Source organism: Agelaius phoeniceus, chromosome 35 (genome assembly GCF_051311805.1).
Source record: "Agelaius phoeniceus isolate bAgePho1 chromosome 35, bAgePho1.hap1, whole genome shotgun sequence".
NCBI classification, from domain to species: domain Eukaryota; kingdom Metazoa; phylum Chordata; class Aves; order Passeriformes; family Icteridae; genus Agelaius; species Agelaius phoeniceus.
In genome coordinates, this window is record NC_135299.1 from 2,485,202 (window position 1) to 2,508,019 (window position 22,818).

Below are 22,818 nucleotides of genomic sequence, written 5' to 3' on the forward strand. Positions count from 1 at the left end.
GGCGGCCAGAGGGGGAATTTGGGGGGGTCGGGAGAGGGGACGGTGCCCCCCGAGCTGGGGGTGAAGGAGGCTCCGTGTTTGGGGGAGCCGCCCCTCATTCCTGCCCTGGGGACCCCAAATACCCTGAGATTCCCCCCCCACATCTCCCGCGCCCCCCAGGCACACCCTCGTGGCCCTAATTAGTGGCTATTAATGAGCTTTGCGGGGATGCGGTGGCCTTGATCCGGAGGGGTGGGGGCAAAGCGGGGCTGAGGGATTGGGGAGGGCCGGGGGGGCCTGGGGGTCTCAGCAGGACACAGAGCGGGGGGGGGGAGGGTCCCACTGCCAGGCTGGGGGGGTCTGTGGGGACAGGGGGACAGACAGGGGGACAGACAGGGGGACAGACAGGGGGCCAGGGGACACGGCCGGAGCTGGGGACAAGGACAGACCCTGCAGCTGTGGGGGACAGCGGGGCTGGGGTATGGCAGGGGACACCTCGGGGACACCTCGGGGACACCTCGGGGACCGTCCAGGGGGTGACCGGAGCAGGGGCTGGGGACGAGGAGGGGACAGTGGGGGTCGGGGTTGCTCAAGGCTGGAGGGCGGCACAGGGCAGGGTGGCCGATTTTGGTGTCCCCGTGTCCCATTTTGGTGTCCCCGTGTCCGATTTTGGTGTCCCCATGGCCCATTTAGGTGTCCCCGTGTCCGAATTTGGTGTCCCCTGTCCAATTTAGGTGTCCCCGTGTTGGATTTTGATGTCCCCGTGTCCTATTTTGGTGTCCCCGTGTCCGATTTTGGTGTCCCCGTGTCCGATTTTGTTGTCCCCGTGTCCGATTTAGGTGTCACCGTGTCCCATTTTGGTGTCCTCGTGTCTGATTTTGGTGTCCTCGTGTCCCATTTTGGTGTCCTCGTGTCCCATTTTGGTGTCCTCGTGTCCCATTTTGGTGTCCCCGTGTCCGAATTTGGTGTCCCCGTGTCCCATTTTTGTGTCCCCGTGTCCCTTTGTCCCCGCACAGCCCCCCCGGCCCCCCCCGTGTCCCCTCCCCATCTCCGCTGTCCAGCGGCTGCAGCCGGGCGGGGTTGGCTCCACCCAGTCCCATAGGCCACGCCCACGTATGACCACACCCCTTTAAGCCCCACCCACATGGCGGACACAGCCCACTGCCCTCGCCGGTTTAGCCACACCCACCTTATTTGCATAACACCTTTGCCTACCTATCAAGCCCCGCCCTTTTGAACCATAATATGTTGTTTGCCACGCCTCCTCATTTACATATGGGCGTTCCTGCATAACACCGCTTTCTTAGACCCCGCCCATCTAATTACTATGTAAGCCCCGCCCGTAGATCAGATGACCACGCCCATTGCATCGTTGCCCCCGCCCCCAGGTCCCGCCCCCTCCGCTCCGTTCCGGTCAGGGCGGGGGCGCCGGTGACCGGCGTGGCACGGACCGGGGCCGCGACCCCTCCCCAGTGCCCCCCGGTGTCCCCACCCCGTGTGTCCCAGTGCCCCCCAGTGCCCCTCAGTGCCCCTCGGTGTCCTCAGTGCCCTCCCAGCGCCCTCCAGTGCTCCCCAGTGCCCCTCGGTGTCCCCTCCCCGTGCCCCCCAGTGCCCCCCCAGCCGTGCACAGAGGCCGGACCCCCCCGCCCTGTCACATCCCCGCTTGTCACTCACTGTCACCCACCCCCTGTCACTGTGTGCCACCCCCCCGTGGTGCCCCAACCTCGGGTCATTCCCGCCCCCAAGTGCCACCTGTGTCACCCACCCCGTGTCCCCAGCGTCCTGTCCCGCATCCCCGCTGTGACCGTGTCACTCACCCGCCGCGTGCTCAGCCCCCCCCGTGCCACCCACTCTCCGTGCCACCAACGCCCCGCGCGGTGTCCCCTGCGCCCCCCCCGTGTCCCCCGTGTCCCCTGTGCCCCCTGCGTGTCCCCTGTGCCCCCTCCATGTTCCCTGTGCCCCCCGCGTTCCTGCCACGCCTGTGCCCCCCGTGTCCCCTGCGTCCCCCTGTGTCCTCCATGTCCCCTGTGCCCCATCGTGTCCCCTGTACCTCCTCGTGTCCCCTGTGCCCCCCCGTGTGCCCTGTGCCCTCCATGTCCCCTATGACCCACCGTGTCCCCCGCATGCTGTGCCCCCTGTGCCCCCGCGTTTCTGCCACCCCCGTGTCCCCTGTGCTCTCCATGTCCCCTGTGTCCCATCTTACTCCTCGTGTCCCCTGTGCCCCCCAGTGTCCCCTGTGCTCTCCATGTCCCCCATGTCCCCTATGCCCCTCCCGTGTCCCCCGCATGCTGTGCCCCCTGTGCCCCCGCATTCCTGCCACCCCCGTGTCCCCTGTGCTCTCCATGTCCTGTGTCCCCTCGTGTCTCCTGTGCTCTCCATATTCCCTGTGTCCCCTCATGTCCCCCGTGTCCTCCGTGCCTCCTCCATGTCCCCTGTGCCCTCCATGTCCCCCATGTCCCCTGTGCCCCCCCGTGTCCCCTGTGCTCTCCATGTCCCCTGTGTCCCCTCGTGTCCCCCATGTCCTCCGTGCCCCCTCCATGTCCCCTGTGCCCTCCATGTCCCCCATGCCCCCTATGCCCCTCCCGTGTCCCCCGCATGCTGTGCCCCCTGTGTCCCCGCGTTCCTGCCACCCTCGTGTCCCCTGTGTCCCCCCGTGTCCCCCATGTCCTCAGTGTCCCCTGTGCTCTCCATGTCCCCTATGCCCCCCGTGTTCCCCGTGCCCTCAGTGTCGCCCTCCATGTCTCCTGTGTCCCCCGTGTCGCCCGTGCCCCCTCGTGTACCCCGTGCCCTCCAGGTCCCTGTGCCCCACCGTGTCCCCCGTGTCCCCCGTGTCCCCTGTGCTCCCCCATGTCTCCTGTGTCCCCCCGTGTCCCTTGTGCCTCCCCACGTCCCTGCCACCACTGTGCCCTCGTGTCCCCCGTGCTCCCCCGCGTTCCTGCCATCCCCGTGTCCCCCGTGCCCCCCATGTCCCCTGTGCCCCCTGTGTCCCCGTGTTCCCCCCGTCCCCCCTATCCCCTTTGCCCTCTATGTCCCCGTGCTCCCCCGTGTCCCCCGTGTCCCCCATGTCCCCTGTGCCCCCGTGTCCCCCGGGAAGGACGAGCCGTGTCACAGCACCAGTGTCCGACATTGTCACGTACTTACAGTCACACCCGAGAGATGAAGTCTCTGTACACGGCCCGGCCCCCCGGGCCCCCCCGGACCCCCCGGGCCCCCTCCGGGCCTGGGCCCCCTCCCACCGACCCCTCCCACCCCCCCGGCCCCCCCCGGGCTCCCCGGCTCGGCCCCGCCGGCCCCGCGGGGGCGTCTCGGGGGCGTCACAGCTGGGGCGCCCCTACATTCATGGGGGGGTCCCGGGAGGGGGGCGCGGCGGCCCCCCCAGGCCGGCGGGAGGGGCTCGGGGGTCCCGCCGGCGGTGCCCCCCCGCGGGGGGAGGGGCTGGCTCTATCCTATCGCTGAACAAAGCAATAAATTAACGGGGATCCCCAGGGGACGCCGAGAAACGGGGGGCGGGGGGGGGGGGCGGGCCACGGGGGGTGGCAGGGCACGGAAAGGGGGAGGGGGCGTACAAAAGGTTGTTGTAGAAAAGGAGGGGGGGTCGGGGTCTGCTCTGCTCCTGCCACCGAGCGGGGCTGTGCCAGGGCCGGGGGGGGCACGGGGACAGGGGGACAGAGGGGGTGGCCAGGGTGACTTGGGGAGGTGACAAGGGCAGGGGGACACAGCACGCGGGAACGGGGCCAGGGGGATGTGAGCAGGGGACAGTGGCGGGGTGAGGGTGACGGGGACAGGGGATGGCACGGGCAAGGAGTGACCCCGCCCTCAGTGCCCCCAGCCCAGCTGTGCCCACCCCACGCTGGGGCACAATACCCCGGGCAGGGGACAGGAAGGTGGCAGTGGCATCACTGTGACCCCAGGCGTGGGGGTCCCTGGCACGGAGAGAGGGGGACAGGACCAGCGGAGACCCCGACATGGAGAGGATAATAAAGGATAATAAATAGAGCATCAAAAGTACAAACCGTGGGCACGGGGCGAGCCCGGCGGCGGCACCGGGATGGGCCCGGGCCGCGGGCACGCCCAGCCGGGAGTGGCACCGGGGGGGGCTCCGGGCCCCTCGGGGCTATACCAGGGCAGAGCGGGGCTCGCAGGGCCCCACGCTGGCGCAGCTGCTGCGGCGGCGGGGCCCGGGGGTCGGGGGCCCGCCGGGGGTCGGGGGGCCGGGGGTCGGGGGGCTGCCGGGGGTCGGGGGGCTGCCGGGCCCCTCGCCGGGACAGCCGTGCTGCAGGAGGATGTCGGAGCACTCGCGGCTGCCGGCGCGGCGGGCGTAGAACAGCGCGGTGCGGCCGTGACCGTCCCGGGCCCGCACATCGGCCCCGTACTGCGGGCACGGCCGGGTGTCACCAGCAGAGCCACCGCGTGTCACCCTGGCACAGCCCCAGAGGACCCCACACGGCCCCCGCGTCCCCCCAGGGTGTGGTGGCACATCCCAGGATGGCCACGGACATTTCACACCCCCCATGGTCACGCCATTGTCCCCAGGACCGCACCGAGTCCCCCATGACCACACCAGATCCCCAGGGACCACTGCACGTCCCCATCACCACCCCATGTCCCCATCACCACCCCATGTCCCCATCACCACCCCATGTCCCCCGTGACCACACCACATCCTCCAAAGCTACCCCACGGTCCTCGTGGCCACATCACTCACCTCCTGGCCATGCCACAGTTCCCAAGACCACCCCATGGTCCCCATGACCACCCCATGGTCCCCATGACCACACCACATCCCTGATGACCACACCACAAACCCCATGACCACCCCATGGTCCCTAAGACCACACCACATCCCCAGTGACCACCCCATGACTACCCCCCATCCCTCAAGACCATACCATGGCCCTGATGACCACCATGTCCCCGTGTCCACCCTACATCCCTCAAGACCACACCACAACCCCCATGACCACCCCATGTCCCCATGACCACCCCATGTTCCCCATGACCACACCACATCCCTGATGACCACCCTACAGTCCCCAATGACCACACCACATCCCCAGTGACCACCCTATGTCCCCAGTGACCACCCCATGGTCCCCATGACCATCCCACGGTCCCCAAGACCACACCACATCCCCAATGACCACCCCATGGTCCCCATGACCACACCACATCCCCAATGACCAACCCCCATCCCTCAAGACCACACCACATCCCTGATGACCACCCCACATCCCCCATGACCACCCCACAGTCCCCATGACCACCCCACATCCCTCAGGACCACCCCACAACCCCCATGACCACCCCTTGGTCCCCATGACCACTCCACAAACCCCATGACCACCCCACGCTCCCCATGACCACCCCAGGGTCTCCATGACCACCCCACAACCCCCATGACCACCCCACAACCCCCATGACCACCCCATGGTCCCCATGACCACCCCACAACCCCCATGACCACCCCACAGTCCCCACACCCACCCCACAGTCCCCACCACCATGCCACCCCCCTCATGGCCATGCCACACCACCCATGGTGACCCCACATCCCCCACAGCCCCCCCCAAGACCCCTCTACCCCTCTGCCCACCTCCGTGCCCACCGAGCAGTGCCCACGTACCCACACCAGCAGCTGGGTGACCACCACCTGGGCGGTGTCGCAGGCCAGGTGCAGCGCCGTGCGCCGCTCGGCGTCGGCCGTGGGCACGTTCAGCTGCTCCTTGTGGCTGTGGGCCAGCAGCAGCAGCACCGCGGGCAGGTCCTGCTGGCCCACGGCCACCAGCAGCCGCTCGGCCAACGGCGCCTCGGCCGCGGGCAGTGGGGCCAGGAACAGGCGCTGCTCATACTTGGCACGGATCCATGACTCCCGTTCCTCCCTGGGACAGAGCAGGGGGACACAGGGGACACAGGGGACACGGGGTGTCAGGGACAAACCCACAATTCCCCCTCCTCGCTGGGCACACGGGCATGGGGACACAGGGGACACAGGGGACACAGGGGACACAGGGGGACATGGGGGACACAGCGTGTCAGGGACAAACCCACAATGCCCTCTCCTCCCTGGGCATGGGGGCATGGGCACACAGGGGACATGGGGGACACGGGGTGTTAGAGACACATCCATGACTCCCAGTCCTCCCTGGGCACAGAAGGGACGTGGGGACACAGGGGACAGAGAGGGACATGGGGTGTTAGGGACAGCAGGGTGGCACCACGGGGATGCAGAGCCACACTTTCTGCTGCTCCCTGGGCACTGGGCACGGGGACACAGGGGACACAGGGGACACAGGGGGACATGGGGGACACAGCCTGTCAGGGATGAATCCACAATGCCCTCTCCTCCCTGGGCACGGGGGCATGGGGACACAGGGGACACGGGGTGTTAGGGACACATCCACAATTCCCACTCTTCCCTGGGCATGGGGGCATGGGCACACAGGGGACATGGGGGGACATGGGGGACATGGGGGACATGGGGTGTTAGGCACACTTCCACGACTCCCGCTCCTCCCTGGGCATGGGGACACAGGGGACACAGGGGACACGGGGAGTTAGGGACACATCCACGACTCCCTCTCCTCCCTGGGCACTGGGCATGGGGACACGGGGGACACAGGGGGACATAGTGGGGCATGGGGTGTTAGGGATGGATCCATGACTCCCACTCCTCCCTGGGCACAGAGGGGGCACGGGGGACACGGGGTGTTAGGGATGGCAGGGTGGCACCACGGGGATGCAGAGCTGCAGTTCCTGCTGCTCCCTGGGCACGGGGGCATGAGGACACAGGGGACACAGGAGACATGGGGGACACAGGAGACACAGGGGGACACGGGATTTTAGGGACACTTCCACAATTCCCTCTCCTCCCTGGGCATGGGGACACAGGGGACACGGGGAATTGGGGACAAATCCACAACTCCCGCTCGTCCCTAGGCATGGGGGCATGGGGACACAGAGGGACATGGGGGACATGGGGGACACGGGGTGTTTGGGACAGCAGAGTGGCACCATGGGGAAGCAGAGCTGCAGTTCCTGCTGCTCCCTGGGCACTGGGCACTGGGCATGGGGACACAGGGGGACACAGGGTGTTGGGGACAACAGAGTGGCACCACGGGGACACAGAGCTGCAGTTCCTGCTGCTCCCTGGGCAGAGAGGGCATGAGGACTCAAGGGTGTGGCAGTGGGGACACAAAGGTGGCAGGGGTGCACAGTGGCACCGCAGGGACAGGGAGAGTGAAAACAGGGGGGACACCTGAGGGCCAGGGACAGAGGGTGGCAGCAGGGTGGCACGGGGGGTGCCACACAGGGGTATCAGGAAGGGCAGGGGTGTCAGTGTGGCATTGCTGGGTCGTGGGGTCACAAGGGACAGCAGGGTGGGGACACGGGGGCATTGGGTACGTGGGGTGGCACCGCATTGACGTGAGGAGAAGGGACATCAGAGTCCGTGGGGTGGCACAGCGGTGACACACGGGGTGGGGACATAGGGCATCAGGGAGGGAAGGGTGGCATCGTGGTGGCAGAGGGGACAGGAACTTGTGGTGGCATCAGGGATGGCAGGGCAGCATCACAGTGACATAGGGGACATAAGGGACATGTGGTGAGATCAGGGATGGCAGGGTGACATCACGGTGGCATAGGGGACAAGGACATGGAGTGGCATCAGGAATGGCAGGGTGGCATCATGGTGGCATAGGGGACACAAGGGACACATGGCACCATCAGGAATGACAGGGTGGCATCATGGCAGCACAGAGCACAGGGCCATGTGGTGTCACCAGCACAAGGGGTGACACTGGGGGCACACAAGGACAGGGGGTGACACTGGGGACACACAAGGACAGGGGGTGACACTGGGGCACACAGTGACAAGGGGGTGACACTGGGGGCACACAGGGACAAGAGGTGACACTGGGTCACACAGTGACAAAGGGTGACACTGGGGGCACACAGTGACAAGAGGTGACACTGGGGGCACACAGTGACAAAGGGTGACACTGGGGGCACACAAGGACAAGGGGGTGACACTGGGGCACACGGGGCAGGGGTGACACTGGGTCACACAGTGACAAGGGGGTGACACTGGGGTCACACAGTGACAAAGGGTGACACTGGGTCACACAGTGACAAAGGGTGACACTGGGGACACACAGTGACAAGGGTGACACTGGGGGCACACAGTGACAAAGGTGACACTGGGTCACACAGTGACAAGGGTGACACTGGTGCACATGGGGCAGGGGTGACACTGGGGGCACACAGGGACAAGGGGGTGACACTGGGGGCACACAGGGACAAGGAGGTGACACTGGGGCACACGGGGCAGGGTGACACTGGGTCACACAGTGACAAGAGGTGGCACTGGGGCACACGGGGCAGATGTGACACTGGGGGCACACAGTGACAAAGGGTGACACTGGGTCACACAGTGACAAGAGGTGACACTGGGGCACACGGGGCAGGGTGACACTGGGGCACACAGTGACAAAGGGTGACACTGGGGACACACAAGGACAGGGGGTGACACTGAGGGCACACAGTGACAAGAGATGACACTGGGGCACACAGTGACAAGGGGGTGACACTGGGGCACACAGTGACAAGGGGGTGACGCTGGGGCACATGGACAGGGATGACACTGGGTCACACAGAAGGGTGACACTGGGTCACACAGTGACAAGGGGGTGACGCTGGCGCACACGGGGCAGGGGTGACACTGGGGGCACACGGGGACAAGGGGGTGACACTGGGGGCACACGGGGCAGATGTGACACTGGGTCACACAGTGACAAGGGGGTGACACTGGGGGCACACAGGGACAGGAGGTGACACTGGGGGCACACGGTGACAAGGGGGTGACACTGGGTCACACAGTGACAAGAGGTGACACTGGGGCACACGGGGCAGGGTGACACTGGGGCACACAGTGACAAAGGGTGACACTGGGGGCACATGGTGACAAGAGATGACACTGGGTCACACAGTGACAAAGGGTGACACTGGGGGCACACAGTGACAGGGGGTGACACTGGCACACACAGGGCAGGGCGCACCCACCGGGAGGACTCGTGCGTGGGCTTGCAGCGCCCGCGGGGGTTCTGCTCCCAGATGCTGTTGGCGGTGGCGTTGCCGATGGCCGAGAGCACCAGGGTCAGCTCGCGGGGCCAATCGTCCAGGTCCAGCGAGCGCACGCGCGACACGTGCGTGCCCAGGTTGCGGTGGATGCCCGAGCACTCGATGCAGATCAGGGCACCCAGGTTCAGGCTGGCCCACGTGGGGTCTGCGGGGTGAGCAGGGGGTGCTGGGTGAGATGTGGCACCCCTGGGGTCCCCGTGGTGGGACACGGTGTGACACACGGTGTGGCGCGTGGTGGCGGTGAGCCCCGGCACGGTGTGGCATGGTGTCACCCATGGCATCACGTGTCCCATGGCATCACGTGTCCCATGGCATTGTGTGACCCTGGCATGGTGTGACCTGTGCCATCCATCGTGTGGTTCATGGCACTGTGTGTCCTCTGCCATCCATCGTGTGGCCCATGGCATCACAGGTCCCATGGCATTGTGTGACCCTGGCATGGTGTGACCTGTACCATCCATCGTGTGGCTCATGGCACTGTGTGTCCTCTGCCATCCATCGTGTGGCCCATGGCATCACAGGTCCCATGGCATTGTGTGACCCTGGCATGGTGTGACCCATGGCACTGTGTGGCATCGTGTCACCCATGGCATTATGTCCCCACAGCATTGTGTGGCTTATGGTGGTCTGTGACCCTGGCATGGTGTTGCCCATGGAACTGAGTGGCATCATGTCACCCGTGGCATCACGTGTCCCATGGCGTTGTGTGACCCTGGCATGGTGTGACCCATGGCACCGTGTGGTCCATGCCAACACCCAACCCAGGACATCATGTGACCCACGGCACCATGTCACACGTGTCACACATGCCATCACGTGGCCCAAGTCCTCCCTCGCCCCAGCTGCCAGGTGGCCCATGGCCTGTGGCACAATCTCACCTTGTGGCACCACACCTGGGGTCAGGGCTCTGCAGGGCACCTCTGTCCCATGAACTGATGTCCCCCCATGTCCCATGACCTGATGTCCCCCCATGTCCCATGACCTGATGTCCCCCCATGTCCCACGTCCTGTGCCCCCTGTTGTCCCCCACTGTCCCCCAGACTCACTGGGTGCCCTGCAGTCCACGCAGAGCGAGTTCCCACGGGCACTGCTGTCCCATGAATGGATGTCCCCTCATGTCCCATGAATGGATGTCTCCTCATGTCCCATGACCTGATGTCCCCTCATGTCCCCTCATGTTCCCTCATGTCCCCCCCATTGTCCCCAGACTCACTGGGTGCCCCGCAGTCCACGCAGAGCGAGTTCCCTCGGGCGTTGCGGATGGCCTGGATGGCCACGGCCTCGCTCTGGCTGTCCATGCGCGCCTGGAGGGGGCACAGGGGGTGAGAGGGGCAGGGGGGTGGCACGGGGGCCCTGCCAGCCCCACTGCCAAGGTCCCACCTTGTTCTTGCTGCTCTCGCAGCACTGCAGGCTGGCCAGGATCTGGCTCTCGATGGCCTGCACCCACGCGTCGCGCTCCTCGAAGCTGCCGGCCTCGAAGTGCCACGTCTGCCCCGTGCTCGACACGATCAGGAACTCAAAGTTCTCCTCCTCTGCGGGACCAGAGACCCCCGGGGGGGCGCTGGGATGGGGGGGTCCGGCACCCACTGCTGTCCCAGCCCCCCAAACCCACCCCTGGCACCCAAATCCTGCCCACCCCGCTCCCCAGAGGTCCCCACCCCTGCTGGGGTGTGCTGGCAGCAGGCAAGGGGGGCACAGCCACATGCACGGGAGGCACCGCTCACGCCACGTTACCTGTTTTATAAATATTTCTTAAACTACCAAAACTTTTTAATTTCCACATTTTGCGCTTGGCTGCGGAGGGTCCGGGCAGCAGGAGTAGAGAGAGGAAACGGGGACAGAGTCAGGGGGGCCCACGAAGCCCTGGGGACGGTGCAGAAGGTGGCAGGCAGTGGCAGAGCGAGGGGGGTGCGTGGACAGCGTGGCTGAGCGTGGCCGGGGGGTGAGGGGCAGCATCAGCCCAGATCCCCCCGAATTCCGGGGCGTCGTTGCCATGGAGGATGGTGGCCTTGTCCCCACAGTGCCGTGGGAGACTGGGGCTGGGGACACATGGCTGTGGCACCCACCTTCTGCCTGCCCACCCGAGCCCTCGGTCTTGGACGGCGTCATCAGCTTCTTCCTCCGGTGCTTCTTCCTGTCCACCAGGGGCGAGGGTGGAGGGTCCCTGCCAGCGCTGCCAGGGCTGGACACGGCCTCGAAGGACAGCGGGGACTCTGCCAAGACACCACACATGGGACACTGGGGACACCATGGACACCGGGGTCACCGGGGCCACCACACTCCTGAGGAGCAGGGAGCTCACCAGGAGCACTGAGGCCACCAGGGTCACCAAGCCCATCAGAACCACCCAGGGCTACCAGGGTCACCAAGTCCACTTGGGACACCCAGGTCAGGGCTATCAGGGTCACCAAGTCCATCAGAACCACCCAGGTCAGGGCTATCAGGGTCACCAAGTCCATCAGAATCACCCAGGTCAGGGCTATCAGGGTCACCAAGTCCATTTGGGCCACCAGGACCACTGGACTCACTGGGGTCACCAGGGTTACAAGTCCCCCAGAGCTGCTGGGCATACTGGGGCCATCAGAGCTTACCAGGGTCACTGATCTCACTGCCACCCCAAGGCCACCAAGTTCATTGGTCTTACCAAAACACCTGGGGCCACCAGGGCCACAAGAGCCTCTTGGCTCACCAGAGTCATGGGGGTTACCAGGGCCACTGGGCTCACCAGGATCACCAGGTTCATTGTGGCTTCTGGGACTCCCAGGTCCATGTGCCACCAGGGCCAGCAGTTTCACTGTGGCCACCAGCACCACCAAAGGGCCACCAGGTCCCTGGGCTCACCATGACCATCAGGGTTATTATGGTCACTGGGGTCACCAAGGGCCACCAGGTCCCTGGGCTCACCAGGACCACCAGGGTTATTGTGGCCTCTGGAGCCAGCAAAACCACCAGGGCCACCAAGGGCCACCTGGTCCCTGAGCTGCTCAGGAGTCACTGGGGTCAGCAAGGGCCACCTGGTCCCTGGGCTCACCAAGTCCACCAGGTTTACTGTGGCCTCCAGAACCACCAGAAACACCAGGGCTACCAAAGGCCACCATGTCCCTCAGCTCACCGTGGTCACCAGGGCCACCAAGGGCCACCTGGTCCCTGGGCTCACCAAGTCCACCAGGGTTACTGTGGCCTCCAGAACCACCAGAAACACCAGGGCCACCAAGGGCCACCTGGTCCCTGGGCTCACCAGGACCACCAGGTTTACCGTGGCCTCCAAGGGCGCCAGGGCCACCAAGGGCCACCAAGGGCCACCAGCTGCTCAGGAGTCACCGTGCTCAGTGGGGCCACCATGGGGATGTCCCTGTGGGTGGCAGTGTCCCTGCCCGTGCCGGTGTCACTCACCTGAGGCCAGCTTGGCGCCGGAGGCGGAGGCGCAGCGCTGCAGGGACCCCTTGCCCACCACCTTCAGCCCCGGCTCTGGGGGCAGGCTCAGCCCCACCGAGGGGACGGCGGCTGCAAGGGCGAGGGACGGTGTCACCGGTGTGCCCGGGGTGTCCCCCCACCCGCGGTGCCCCGGGGCTCACCGGCGGGCTCGGGGTCTCTCAGCAGCCCATTGATGCTGGCCGAGGGGCCGCAGGCAGAGATGGCGCGGGGCGGGCGCTTCCCCGGCACCTTGACCGTGGTGCGCAGCAGGTCCATCTCCTTGCCGTGCGTGCTGTGGATGTAGTCCTGGGGGGACAGCGAGGGTGACACCGGGCTCTGCCACCCTTTGGGGACACGGGGGGACGGGGATGCTCACGTTGATGCTGGGGTGGTAGAAGAGGAGGCCGTTGCTGGACAGGGTCACGTATTTCTTCTTCCACTCCTTGTTCAGGGAGTTGCCGCTGCGCTTCAGCAGGAAGCTCTGGGGACAGGGAGCAGTGAGGGGACACAGGGGACACTGGGACACAGCCACAGCCTCCTGCCACCGCCACACCCACCTGCTTGATGGGGATGGCACGGCCGCTGCCGGCGCCCTCGCCTCGGCTGTCCAGGCTGCGCTTCTCGGAGTCGCTGCCACGGCGCGTCTGTGGGCACGGGGACGGGACACGGGGTGGCACTCGGGGCACAGCTGGGGACACTGGCGTGCCCACATGTCCCCCACTGCTGCAGCCTGGTGGTGGGGACACTGGGGTGCCACAGACCCCAGCACCGCGGCCCCATGGTGGGAACACCCTGGGTGCCCACGCGTCCCTCAGTGCCACCACCACTGTGTCACAGGGGTGCTATGGATGCCATGTGTCCCCATCATCCTGCTGGAGGACACATCAGAAGCCCATCCTGTGTGCCCTGTGTGCCCCCCACTCCCACACTGGATTCCCATGTGTCCCTCAGTGCCACCACCATGTCCCAGAGGGGCACTATGGATGCCATGTGTCACCACTACCCTACTAGAGGACACATCAGAAGCCCCACACTGGGGACATCCTGGGTGCCCATGTGTCCCTCAGTGCCACCACCAGCATGTCACAGGGGCCCTAGGGATGCCATGTGTCCCCACCACCCCGCTGGAGTACATATCAGAAGCCCATCCTGGGTGCCCTGCGTGCCCCCCACTCCCACACTAGATGCTCACATGTCCCTCAGTGCCACCACCACCATGCCAAGGGGACAACTGAGATGCCCCGTGCCCCTCAATGTCACCACCCTTCCAGGGGACACCTGGGCTGCCACACGTCCCTTGCTGCCACCACCCTATCAGGATGACATTCTGGGTTACGCCGCCAAGGGGACACCCAGCATGTCACACCCCCCGTGTCACCGCCGCCATGCCAGGGTGCCCCCGGTGCCCGCGGTGCACTCACGGCGAAGAGGCTGGTGCGGCGCTTGGCCCCGCGGTGCAGCGAGCTGGGGGTGCCCAGCGGGGCCGGGGTCTCGCTGCGCAGCTCCCGGTGGCTCACGTTGGGTGTGGAGGGCAGCGAGGATGAGTAGTCGCTGGTGTGGCCACCATTGCTGGTCTGGGGGGACACAGGGTCAGCCTTGGGCTGTGCCCGGGGCTGGGGAGGGGGCTGGGGGTTACCTGGGGGTTACCTGGCTGGGGTGGACCCCCCCCACCGGGGTGGAGGCGGCCGAGTGGCTCGGAGAGCTGGGCAGGGACTTGCAGGACGCCATCAGCTGCTGCTGCTTCTTCAGCGCCACGGCCTTCTGGGCCACTGCAGGGAGCCTGAGTCAGGAGGGCCGGGCCCCAGCCTGCCCTGGCACCGGCCGGGATACCCACACCTGGATACCCACACCTGGATACCCACACCTGGATACCCACACCTGGACATGGGCCCCATCTCACCTGAGCATGGGCCCCATCCCAGCTGGACATGGTCCTCATCCTTATCCCACCTGGACATGGTCGCCATCCCACCTGGGCAGGGCCCCATCCCAGCTGGACATGGTCCTCATCCTCATCCCATTTGGCCACTGTCCCCATCCCACCTGGACACTGCCCCCATCCCACAGGGGTGGACATGGTCCCTGATCTACTCAGCCATGGGTCTGCCCCACCTGGACACTGTCCCCTGCACTGTCCTGTCCACTGTCCCCATCCCACCTGGACACAGTCCCTGTCCCACCTGGACAATGCCCTGTGGCCACCACTCCCCTTGTGGGGACCCAGTTGTGATCCCACGCTGGCCACCATCCCCATCAGACCAGGTCCCTGCGCCCATCCCACCTGGACACGGTCCCCATCACACTCTGCTCGCTGTCCCCCCTCACTAAGTCACCAGCCCCCCCAGAGGACAGTCACCCACCCTCGGTGAAGACCCTGTCCACGTTGAGGCCGTAGGTGGCGCAGGTCTCGTAGTAGAGGCAGCGCCGCGCGTCCCCGCAGAGCGCCCGGGCGCGCGCGTCCTCCACCGCCCGCGGGCTGGACGAGCTGATCTTGTCTGGGGAGCCAGGGGGGGTCACCCGGGGGTGCCCCGTGCTGCTCCCACCCCCACAGAGCCCCCCGTGTCCCCCTGGCTCACCCTGGGTGCCCACCAGCGCCAGGGCCACGTCGCTGGTGCCGCGCAGGTCGCTGAGCAGCGCGTGCAGCTGCGTCACCTCCTCGAAGCTGCTCTCGCTCTCCAGGCTGAAGACGAAGATGACGGCGTCCGCCCAGCTGGCAAACTGGGGGGCCACGGGGGGGGTCAGGGCTCGGCTCTGGCCAGCGTGGCCCCCCCGGGCCCCGGTCCCCTCGTACCTGGGCGTCCGGGGCGCCGGCCTCCTCCCGGATGAGCAGGAGGTGGCTCTGGCCATCAACGGTCACCTCACGCTTGAACTGGCCACCTGCAGTGAGGGAGGGGAGGGGAAGGGGGGGACCCTGCAGGTTTGCTCTGCCCACATGGATGGAACCTCCCATGGCCATGCCCAGCACCAGGTGTGACCAGCACTTTGACCCCAAAAGTTCCCATGTCCATCCCCTTCACCATCTCCACACCTGTCCATGCCCAGCATCGTGACCTTGTCCATTCCATGACCGTGTCCATCCCATGGTCATGCCTAGCCCCACCACATGTCCATCCCATGCCCAGCTCCATGGATATGTCCACTCCTCCATCTCCATCCCCATGGCCACTCCATCACTGAATCCACCCCCGTGATATGTCCATGATCACATTCATGCCATGTCCATGGTCATGTCCATTCCATGCCTGTGGTCATGTCCATCCCATGGTCACGTCCATCCCATGGTCACGTCCATCCCCTGCCCATGGCTGTGTCCATCCCATGCCCATGGTCACGTCCATCCCCTGCCCATGGCCGTGTCCATCCCATGGTCGTGTCCATCCCATGGTCACGTCCATCCCCTGCCCATGGTCATGTCCATCCCATGGTCGTGTCCATCCCCTGCCCATGGCTGTGTCCATCCCCTGCCTGTGGTCATGTCCATGCTATGGTCACGTCCATCCCCTGCCCATGGTTGTGTCCATTCCATGGTCATGTCCATCCCATGGTCACATCCATCCCCTGCCCATATCCTCCCCGTGACCACTCACTCTCGGTGGGCTCCAAGCCCACGTAGGAGCCGGTGAGGAACCGATGGACGAGCGCCGACTTCCCACTCTTGCTGCTGCCCAGGACACCCTGGGTGGGCAGAGGGGACGTCAGGATGGCTGGGGACACGGTCCTCAGGGGACACGGGGACACGGGGACACAGGGACATGGGGACATGGGGACACGGGGACACAGGGACACAGGGACATGGGGACATGGGGACACAGGGACATGGGGACATGGGGACACGGGGACATGGGGACACGGGGACATGGGGACATGGGGACACAGGGACATGGGGACATGGGGACATGGTCCTCAGGGGACACAGGGGGGACATGGGGACACAGGGACATGGGGACACGAGGACACGGGGACAAGGGGACATGAGGACACGGGGACAAGGGGACATGAGGACACAAGGACATGGGAGGACATAGGGACATGGGGACACGGGGGCATGGGGACATGGGGACATGGTCTTCAGGGGACATGGGGACACGGGAACATGGGGACACAAGGACACGAGGACACGGGGACACGAGGACATGTGGCCCCGGGTCACGGGGACATGGGGACATGGCGATATAAGGACACAGAACCCACCAGGCGGATCTCGGGGATAGAACGGCCCAGGGTCCATTCCTGGCTGTTCACCAAGGCCTCTGCGGAGGGAGATGGGTGAGACACAGCCTAGGAACCCCTGGCACTTCCCCAGGAACCCCTGGCACACCCCCAGGAACCCCGGGCACCCCCAGGAAACCCGGGCACCCCCAGGAAACCCGGGCACCCCCAGCAGCCCCTGGCACCCCCAGGAGCCCCAATCCCGGGGGTGCCCCCACCCCGCAGCACAGCAGCAGCTCCTGCGGGGGCGGCCACCAGCTGTCACCCAGCAACGGCGCCGGGCCCGCGGGGGCGGCGGGAGGACGTGGAGATGCCACGTGGCACGGACGGGGACGTGGCAGCACGAGGCGTCGTGTGCCAAGGCACGAGGAGGCAGAGGGCAGGGGGACGTGGTGGGCACGGGGATGGAGAGCACGGCGTGGCGTGGGGACACGATGGGAGCCGCGACGGGCACCGGGTGGCACAAGGATGTGGCGTGGCATGGGGACACAACGGGTTCCAGGATGTGACAGCTGTGAGGGCACGGCGTGGCATCAGGACGTGGTGTGGAATGGGGACACAACAGACTCCAGGATGTGACAGCCTTGAGGGCACGGTGTGGCATCAGGACGTGGTGTGGCATGGGGACAGTGGGGGCCACCAGGCCGTGACAGGCACTGGGACACGGGTGGCACAGGGATGTGGTGTGGCATGGGGACACAATGGACTCCAGGATGTGACAGCCGTGAGGGCACGGTGTGGCATCATGGTGTGGTGTGGCATTGGGACACAATGGGAGCCACCAGGCCGTGACAGGCACCAGGACACAGCGTGGCACAGGGATGTGGCTTGAGGACACCACGGGCACCAGGACACGGCACGGCAGGGGGATGTGGGGTGGCACAAGGACAGCCTGGATTCCAGCACACGATGGGCATGGGGACACGATGCCAGCGGTGCACGACAGCCTCAGGCCCGGGGATGCAGCGTGGTGTGAGCACAAGGTGTGGCACAGGGACACGATGGATGCCAGGACACGGCGTGGCAGCGTGGCACAGGGACATGGCATGGCACTGGGGCAGGACATGGCACAAGGACACAGCATGGCACTGGGACATGGTGTGGCACAAGGACATGGTGTGGCACTGGGACATGGTGGCGTGAGGACAGGACATGGCACTGGGACATGGCATGGCACAAGGACAAGGCACGGGGACACGGAGTGGCACTGGGACATGGTGTGGCACGAGGACAGGACATGGCACAGGGACACAGCACAAGGCTGCGGTGGCACCAGAGCACAGCGTGCATGGCACAAGGACACGGCGTGGCACAAGCACCTGGTGTGGCACTGGGATATGGTGTGGCACAAGGACATGGTGTGGCACTGGGACATGGTGTGGCGTGAGGACAGGGCATGGCACGAGGACAGGACATGGCACAAGGACACGGCGTGGCACTGGGATATGGCATGGCACAAGGACGAGGCATGGCACAAGGACACAGTGTGGCACAAGCACCTGGCGTGGCACAAGGACGTGCCCTGTGCCCCCCACATCTCCCACCTGGCATCCCCAGCCCCTCTGGGCAGCGGTGGCACCACCAAGGGGGAACTGAGGCAGGACACGGTCAGGGGTGCCCCCCCCCCGTTTCTGTGCCTCAGTTTGTGCCCCCAGCGCGGAGCCGGGTCCGTGCCAGCCGGGAAAGGGTTAAGGCTGCCGCCTGTCACCCCTCGCATTGTCACCGAGTGCCACCCCCGGCCCTGCAGGTGCTGCCCACGCACCCCGCGGTGCCAAGGTGCGTGAGGCAGACAGGGGATGCCGGGGGGGGGGACAGAAGGACGCGGGGGGGCCGGACAGATGGGGGGACAGGATGCACGGGTGTGACGCACGGATGGAGGCGAGGACAGACGGACGGATGGATGGCGGGACAGAACGACGGAGGTGGGGGTCGCGTCCGACCCCCGTGGAGTTCCCCCAGGGGGGAAACTGAGGCACGGGATCCCCACCATGGGGATCCCCCCACGGCCAACACCGGACCCCGCCAAAGTGGGGAGGTCACATCAGCCCAGGGCACAAACACGGCACAGCCCGGGGGTCACAGACCCCCTAAAACCCCACAGCCCCCCTGAACCCCACAGCCCCTCCCCACAGACCCCCTGAACCTCACAGCCCAGCGCGGGGGTCACAGCTCCCCCTGAACCCCACAGACTCCACCCCACAGCCCAGCCTGGGGGTCACAGCCCCCTATACCCCACAGACTCCCTAAAACCCCACAGCCCCTCTTGTACCTCACAGCCCCCCTGAACTCACAGCCCCCCTGTACCCCACCGCCCCCTCTCCACAGCCCCCCGTACCCCACAGCCACAGACGGGTCCTGCTGCCCCACACGGGCCCCGGGGGTCCGGGCGCTTCCTCCGCCCGCCCGGGAAACTGAGGCACAGCCCCGCGGCCTCAGCGGGCACCGCCACCCCTGCCCCGGCTCCCCGAGGGCCGCGGGGACACCGAGCACGGCCGGGGCTGCCCCGGGCCGGTACTCACTGTGCGGGGTGCCCCCGGCCGGCTCGGCGCCGGGGGGAGACCAGGGGGGCGCGGGGTGGGTGGGGGTCGCCGCAGGGCTCTTGGTGAAGATGCCGCTGATGAACTTGAGCATCTTTCGGTCGCGGGTGGAGGCGCGACCCCCCTCGCGTCCCCGCTTGAGCCCGGTCTCGGGGGCGGGGGCGGGCACCAGGACCCCCGGCTGGAGGTCGCTGTAGTCCAGGGTCTTGCTCTTGCCCTTGCTGGGGGACAGCCGGGCCCGGGGGGGCCCCTCGCTCTTGCCCCCCGCCTTGGGGCGCCCCTTCCCCTCTCCCTCGGGCCACGAGAGGCGGCTGCCGGCGCCTTTGCCGGGGGCTTTGCCCGCCCGGGGCTCGGGGGTCCCGCGGCTCCCCCCGCCGCCCGCCGCCGCTTTGGGGGGCTTGGGGCCGGCCAGGCGGAGGCGGCGAGCGCCGGCCGAGGGGTGCGGGGAGCCCGTGGGGGGGTCCAGGGGCGGCGGGGGGGCCCTGGCTCCCTCCGGGGGACCCTCGGGGCCCCCCCAGGTGGCCTGGCTGAGCAGGGGGCGCCGGGGGGTCCCGGCGGGCTGGGGGATGTCCAGGGCGGCCAGAGCGCGGTGCCCCGGCCCCTCCAAGGTGCCCTTGGCCCCCCGGGGGTCGGGTTTGGGGGGCACGGCCGGCAGAGGGGGGGGCAGCAGCGAAGGGTCGGGTTTGGGGGGCACGGCGGGGGGCGCGGGGGGCGGCAACAGCGCCGGGTCGGGTTTGGGGGGCACGGCCGGGGGCGGGGGGGGCGGCAACAGCGCCGGGTCGGGTTTGGGGGGCACGGCGGGGGGCGGGGGGGGCAGCATGGCCGTGTCGGGTTTGGGGGGCACGGCCGGGGGCGAGGCGGGCGAGCGGGGGCGGGGGGCGTCGGGGCCGGGGGGGCCGGGACCGGCCGTACTTATCCGGAGCGCGTCCTGCCGCTGGAAGAGCCGCTCGGGCCGCCGGGCTCGGCCGGGCTCGGGGGTGCGGGGGGCGGCCGCGGCCCCCCCGGGGCCAGGGGCTCCATCGCCACCCCCCCCCGCCTCCTCCGCCTCCCCCGCGGCGCCCACCGACTCGAGCTTGACCAGCGTGAGCGAGATGAGGTAGGTGGTCCTGCGCTGGAGGCCGGTGCTCCTGCTCATGGGTGCGGGCAGGGCCCCCCCGGGCCGCCCCCCCCGGCCCCCCTGGATCCCCGCGCGGCGCCGCGGCCGCCGGTGCCGCCGATGCTCCGGTCCCACCCCCGGCCCTGCCTCCCCGAAGCCTTCGCCGCTCGCCCGCCCCCGGAGGGGTTGGAACCGCCGCCGCCCCCCCCGCCGAGCACCGGCGCCCCCCCGGGATCGGGGCCACCCCCCCGCCGCGCCCCCCAGCCCGGGTCAGCGGCCGGGGGGCATCGCGGGGGAACCCCCCGGGCTGGGGGCGGGCAGGGGAGGGCTCGGGGGCTTTTGGGGGCGGGGGGGCAGCGGACGGGAGTCAGGGCGGGGGGGGGGGGTGTGGGGACCCGGGGGTCGGGGGGGGCAGGGAAGGGGGGGGTTACAGGTGCGGGGGGGGGGATGGGAGGGGAGATGGGGCGTGAGGGACACGGGATGGGGGGGGCAAAGGGGCGGTGGTGGGGAGGGGGCGCGGGGGCTGCGGGGAAGGGGAAAGCGGAGGGAGGGGGGGTTACGGGCCGGGGGGGGTCATGCCCGGGCCCCCCCGGGAGCGGCGCTCACGGCAGCGCCCGACGGGCTCGTCCTTGGCGGCGGCGGCGGCGGCGGAGCGGGCGGGGGCCGGGGCCCGGCGGGGGGGGCCCTGAGCGGCCGGGGGGGGGCCGGGGCCCGGCGGGGGGGGGCCCTGAGCGGCCGGGGGGGGCCGGGGCCGCCGCTCTCCGCCATGCGCCGCTCCCAGGGCCGGGCTGGGGCGGGGGCGGGCGGCGGCCCCGCCGCTACCGGGCAGGCGCGAGCGCTCCCGGGCGCCTCCCCCGAGCCCCCGGCACCGGCTCCGGCACCTGCTGGGATGCCGGGACCCCCCCCCCCCCCGCCCCGACAGCCCCCTGCACCGCCGATCCATCCATCCATCCATCCATCCATCCATCCATCCATCCATCCATCCATCCATCCATCCATCCATCCATCCCTCCGTCCATCCCGCTCTCCCCCGCGCTCCTAAATCCCCTCCTTCCCCTTCCCGGGGCACCAACGCTGGCACGGGAGGGGTCCCGCGGGCTGGGGGGGCGTGCGGGCGGCTTTGGGGTTTTTGGGGGGTCTTGCGGGGCCCGGGGAAGGCTCATCCACCCCTTTTCTGGCATTTTTTAGCAGCGGCGCAGCATCCCTGCGCATCCCGTTACCACGGCAACGGCGGGGATGGCGCCGGGAGCAGCCGTGGACCCCCCCCAGTGTCACTCTCGTCACTCCCGTGTCCCCCTCGCGGAGCCGGGCCGGGGGTCGCGGCCATTGGGGTCCCCCAAGCCAGCGTGACCCCCCCGGCTCTGCGTGTCACAGCCCGGGGGGCACACGGGGCTGGGGGCTCAGCGGGACCCCTCGGCCCCCTGTGCCCCCCGGAGGTCGGGCGGGGGTCCCGGCCCTGCTGGGCTCCGTGTGCCCCCCACGCGCGGGGTCCCCGGGACCTGGCACCGCTCCGGGCAGGGGGGGCACCCCCAGAGGTGCCCATGCTGCCACCCCAGGGCTGTGACCGTGGGGCTGGGGGATCTGCCCTCAGCGCCCCGTGGGGACAGCGCTGTCCCCTCCAGTGCCCCATGGCGTCCCCAAGCAAGGGCCACCCCTCCCCATCGCTCAGATGTCCCACGCTGTGCGGGGGGGGACGACGACACAGGGTCACGGCGGGTCCGACCCCAGCACCAGAACAGCCCTGTCCCCATCCCTGTCCCTGTCCCTGTCCCTGTCCCTGTCTATGTCCCCATCCCTGTCCTTATCCCTGTCCCTGTCCCCATCCCTGTCCCTGTCCCTGTCTATGTCCCCATCCCTGTTCCCATCCCTGTCCCTGTCCCCATCCTTGTCCCCACCCCCATCCCTGTCCCTGTCCCTGTCCCTGTCCCCATCCCTGTCCATGTCCTCATCCCTGTCCCTGTCCCTGTCCCCATCCCTGTCCCTGTCCCCGTCCCTGTCCCTGTCCCCATCCCTGTCCATGTCCCCATCCCTGTCCATGTCCCCATTCCTGTCCTTATCCCATCCTTGTCCCCACCCCCATCACTGTCCCCAATCCCTGTCCCCATCCCTGTTCCTGTACCCTCCCTGTCCCCATCCGTGTCCCCATCTCTATCCCTATCTTTGTCCCCATCCCTGTCCCTGTCCCCATCCCTGTCCCTGTCCCCATCCCTGTCCATGTCCCCATCCCTGTCCCATCCCTGTTCCTCTACCCTCCCTGTCCCCATCCGTGTCCCCATCCCTATCCCTATCTTTGTCCCCATCCCTGTCCGTGTCCCCATCCCTGACCCCGTCCCTTTGGGGTCCCCAAAGCCGCTGCACCCCCATGGTGGGGCTGGGGGGGGGTTAAACGGGGGCGGGGCAGAGCCCTGAGCCCCCCCGGGGGTGGGAGGGGGCTCGGGGGGAGCTCTG

The 22,818-nt window shown here is 67.7% G+C and overlaps 1 protein-coding gene across 3 annotated transcripts; it reads right to left on the bottom strand.

The window, feature by feature from the left end:
• Positions 1-3,096: 3,096 nt before the first annotated feature.
• Positions 3,097-20,752, bottom strand: AGAP2 (ArfGAP with GTPase domain, ankyrin repeat and PH domain 2). 3 transcript variants are annotated; one of them, XM_077192585.1, is made up of 19 exons: positions 19,257-20,751; positions 16,720-16,778; positions 16,116-16,203; positions 15,320-15,405; positions 15,105-15,246; positions 14,889-15,023; positions 14,176-14,297; positions 13,950-14,102; positions 13,086-13,172; positions 12,905-13,009; positions 12,690-12,834; positions 12,508-12,618; positions 11,181-11,327; positions 10,849-10,908; positions 10,495-10,646; positions 10,328-10,418; positions 9,037-9,259; positions 5,603-5,858; positions 3,097-4,351 (listed from the first exon to the last, which is right to left on the bottom strand). In XM_077192585.1, exons 1-19 carry the CDS (start codon positions 20,407-20,409, stop codon positions 4,094-4,096), a joined length of 3,573 nt encoding a protein of 1,190 aa, XP_077048700.1. In that variant the 5' UTR covers positions 20,410-20,751; the 3' UTR covers positions 3,097-4,093. The 3 variants fall into 3 exon arrangements, with proteins under 3 accessions (XP_077048700.1, XP_077048698.1, XP_077048699.1); XM_077192583.1 differs by lacking the exons at positions 3,097-4,351; positions 5,603-5,858 and adding an exon at positions 6,448-6,493 and having other exon boundaries at positions 19,257-20,748; XM_077192584.1 differs by lacking the exons at positions 3,097-4,351; positions 5,603-5,858; positions 10,849-10,908 and adding an exon at positions 6,448-6,493 and having other exon boundaries at positions 19,257-20,752.
• Between the last annotated feature and the right edge of the window lie 2,066 nt (positions 20,753-22,818).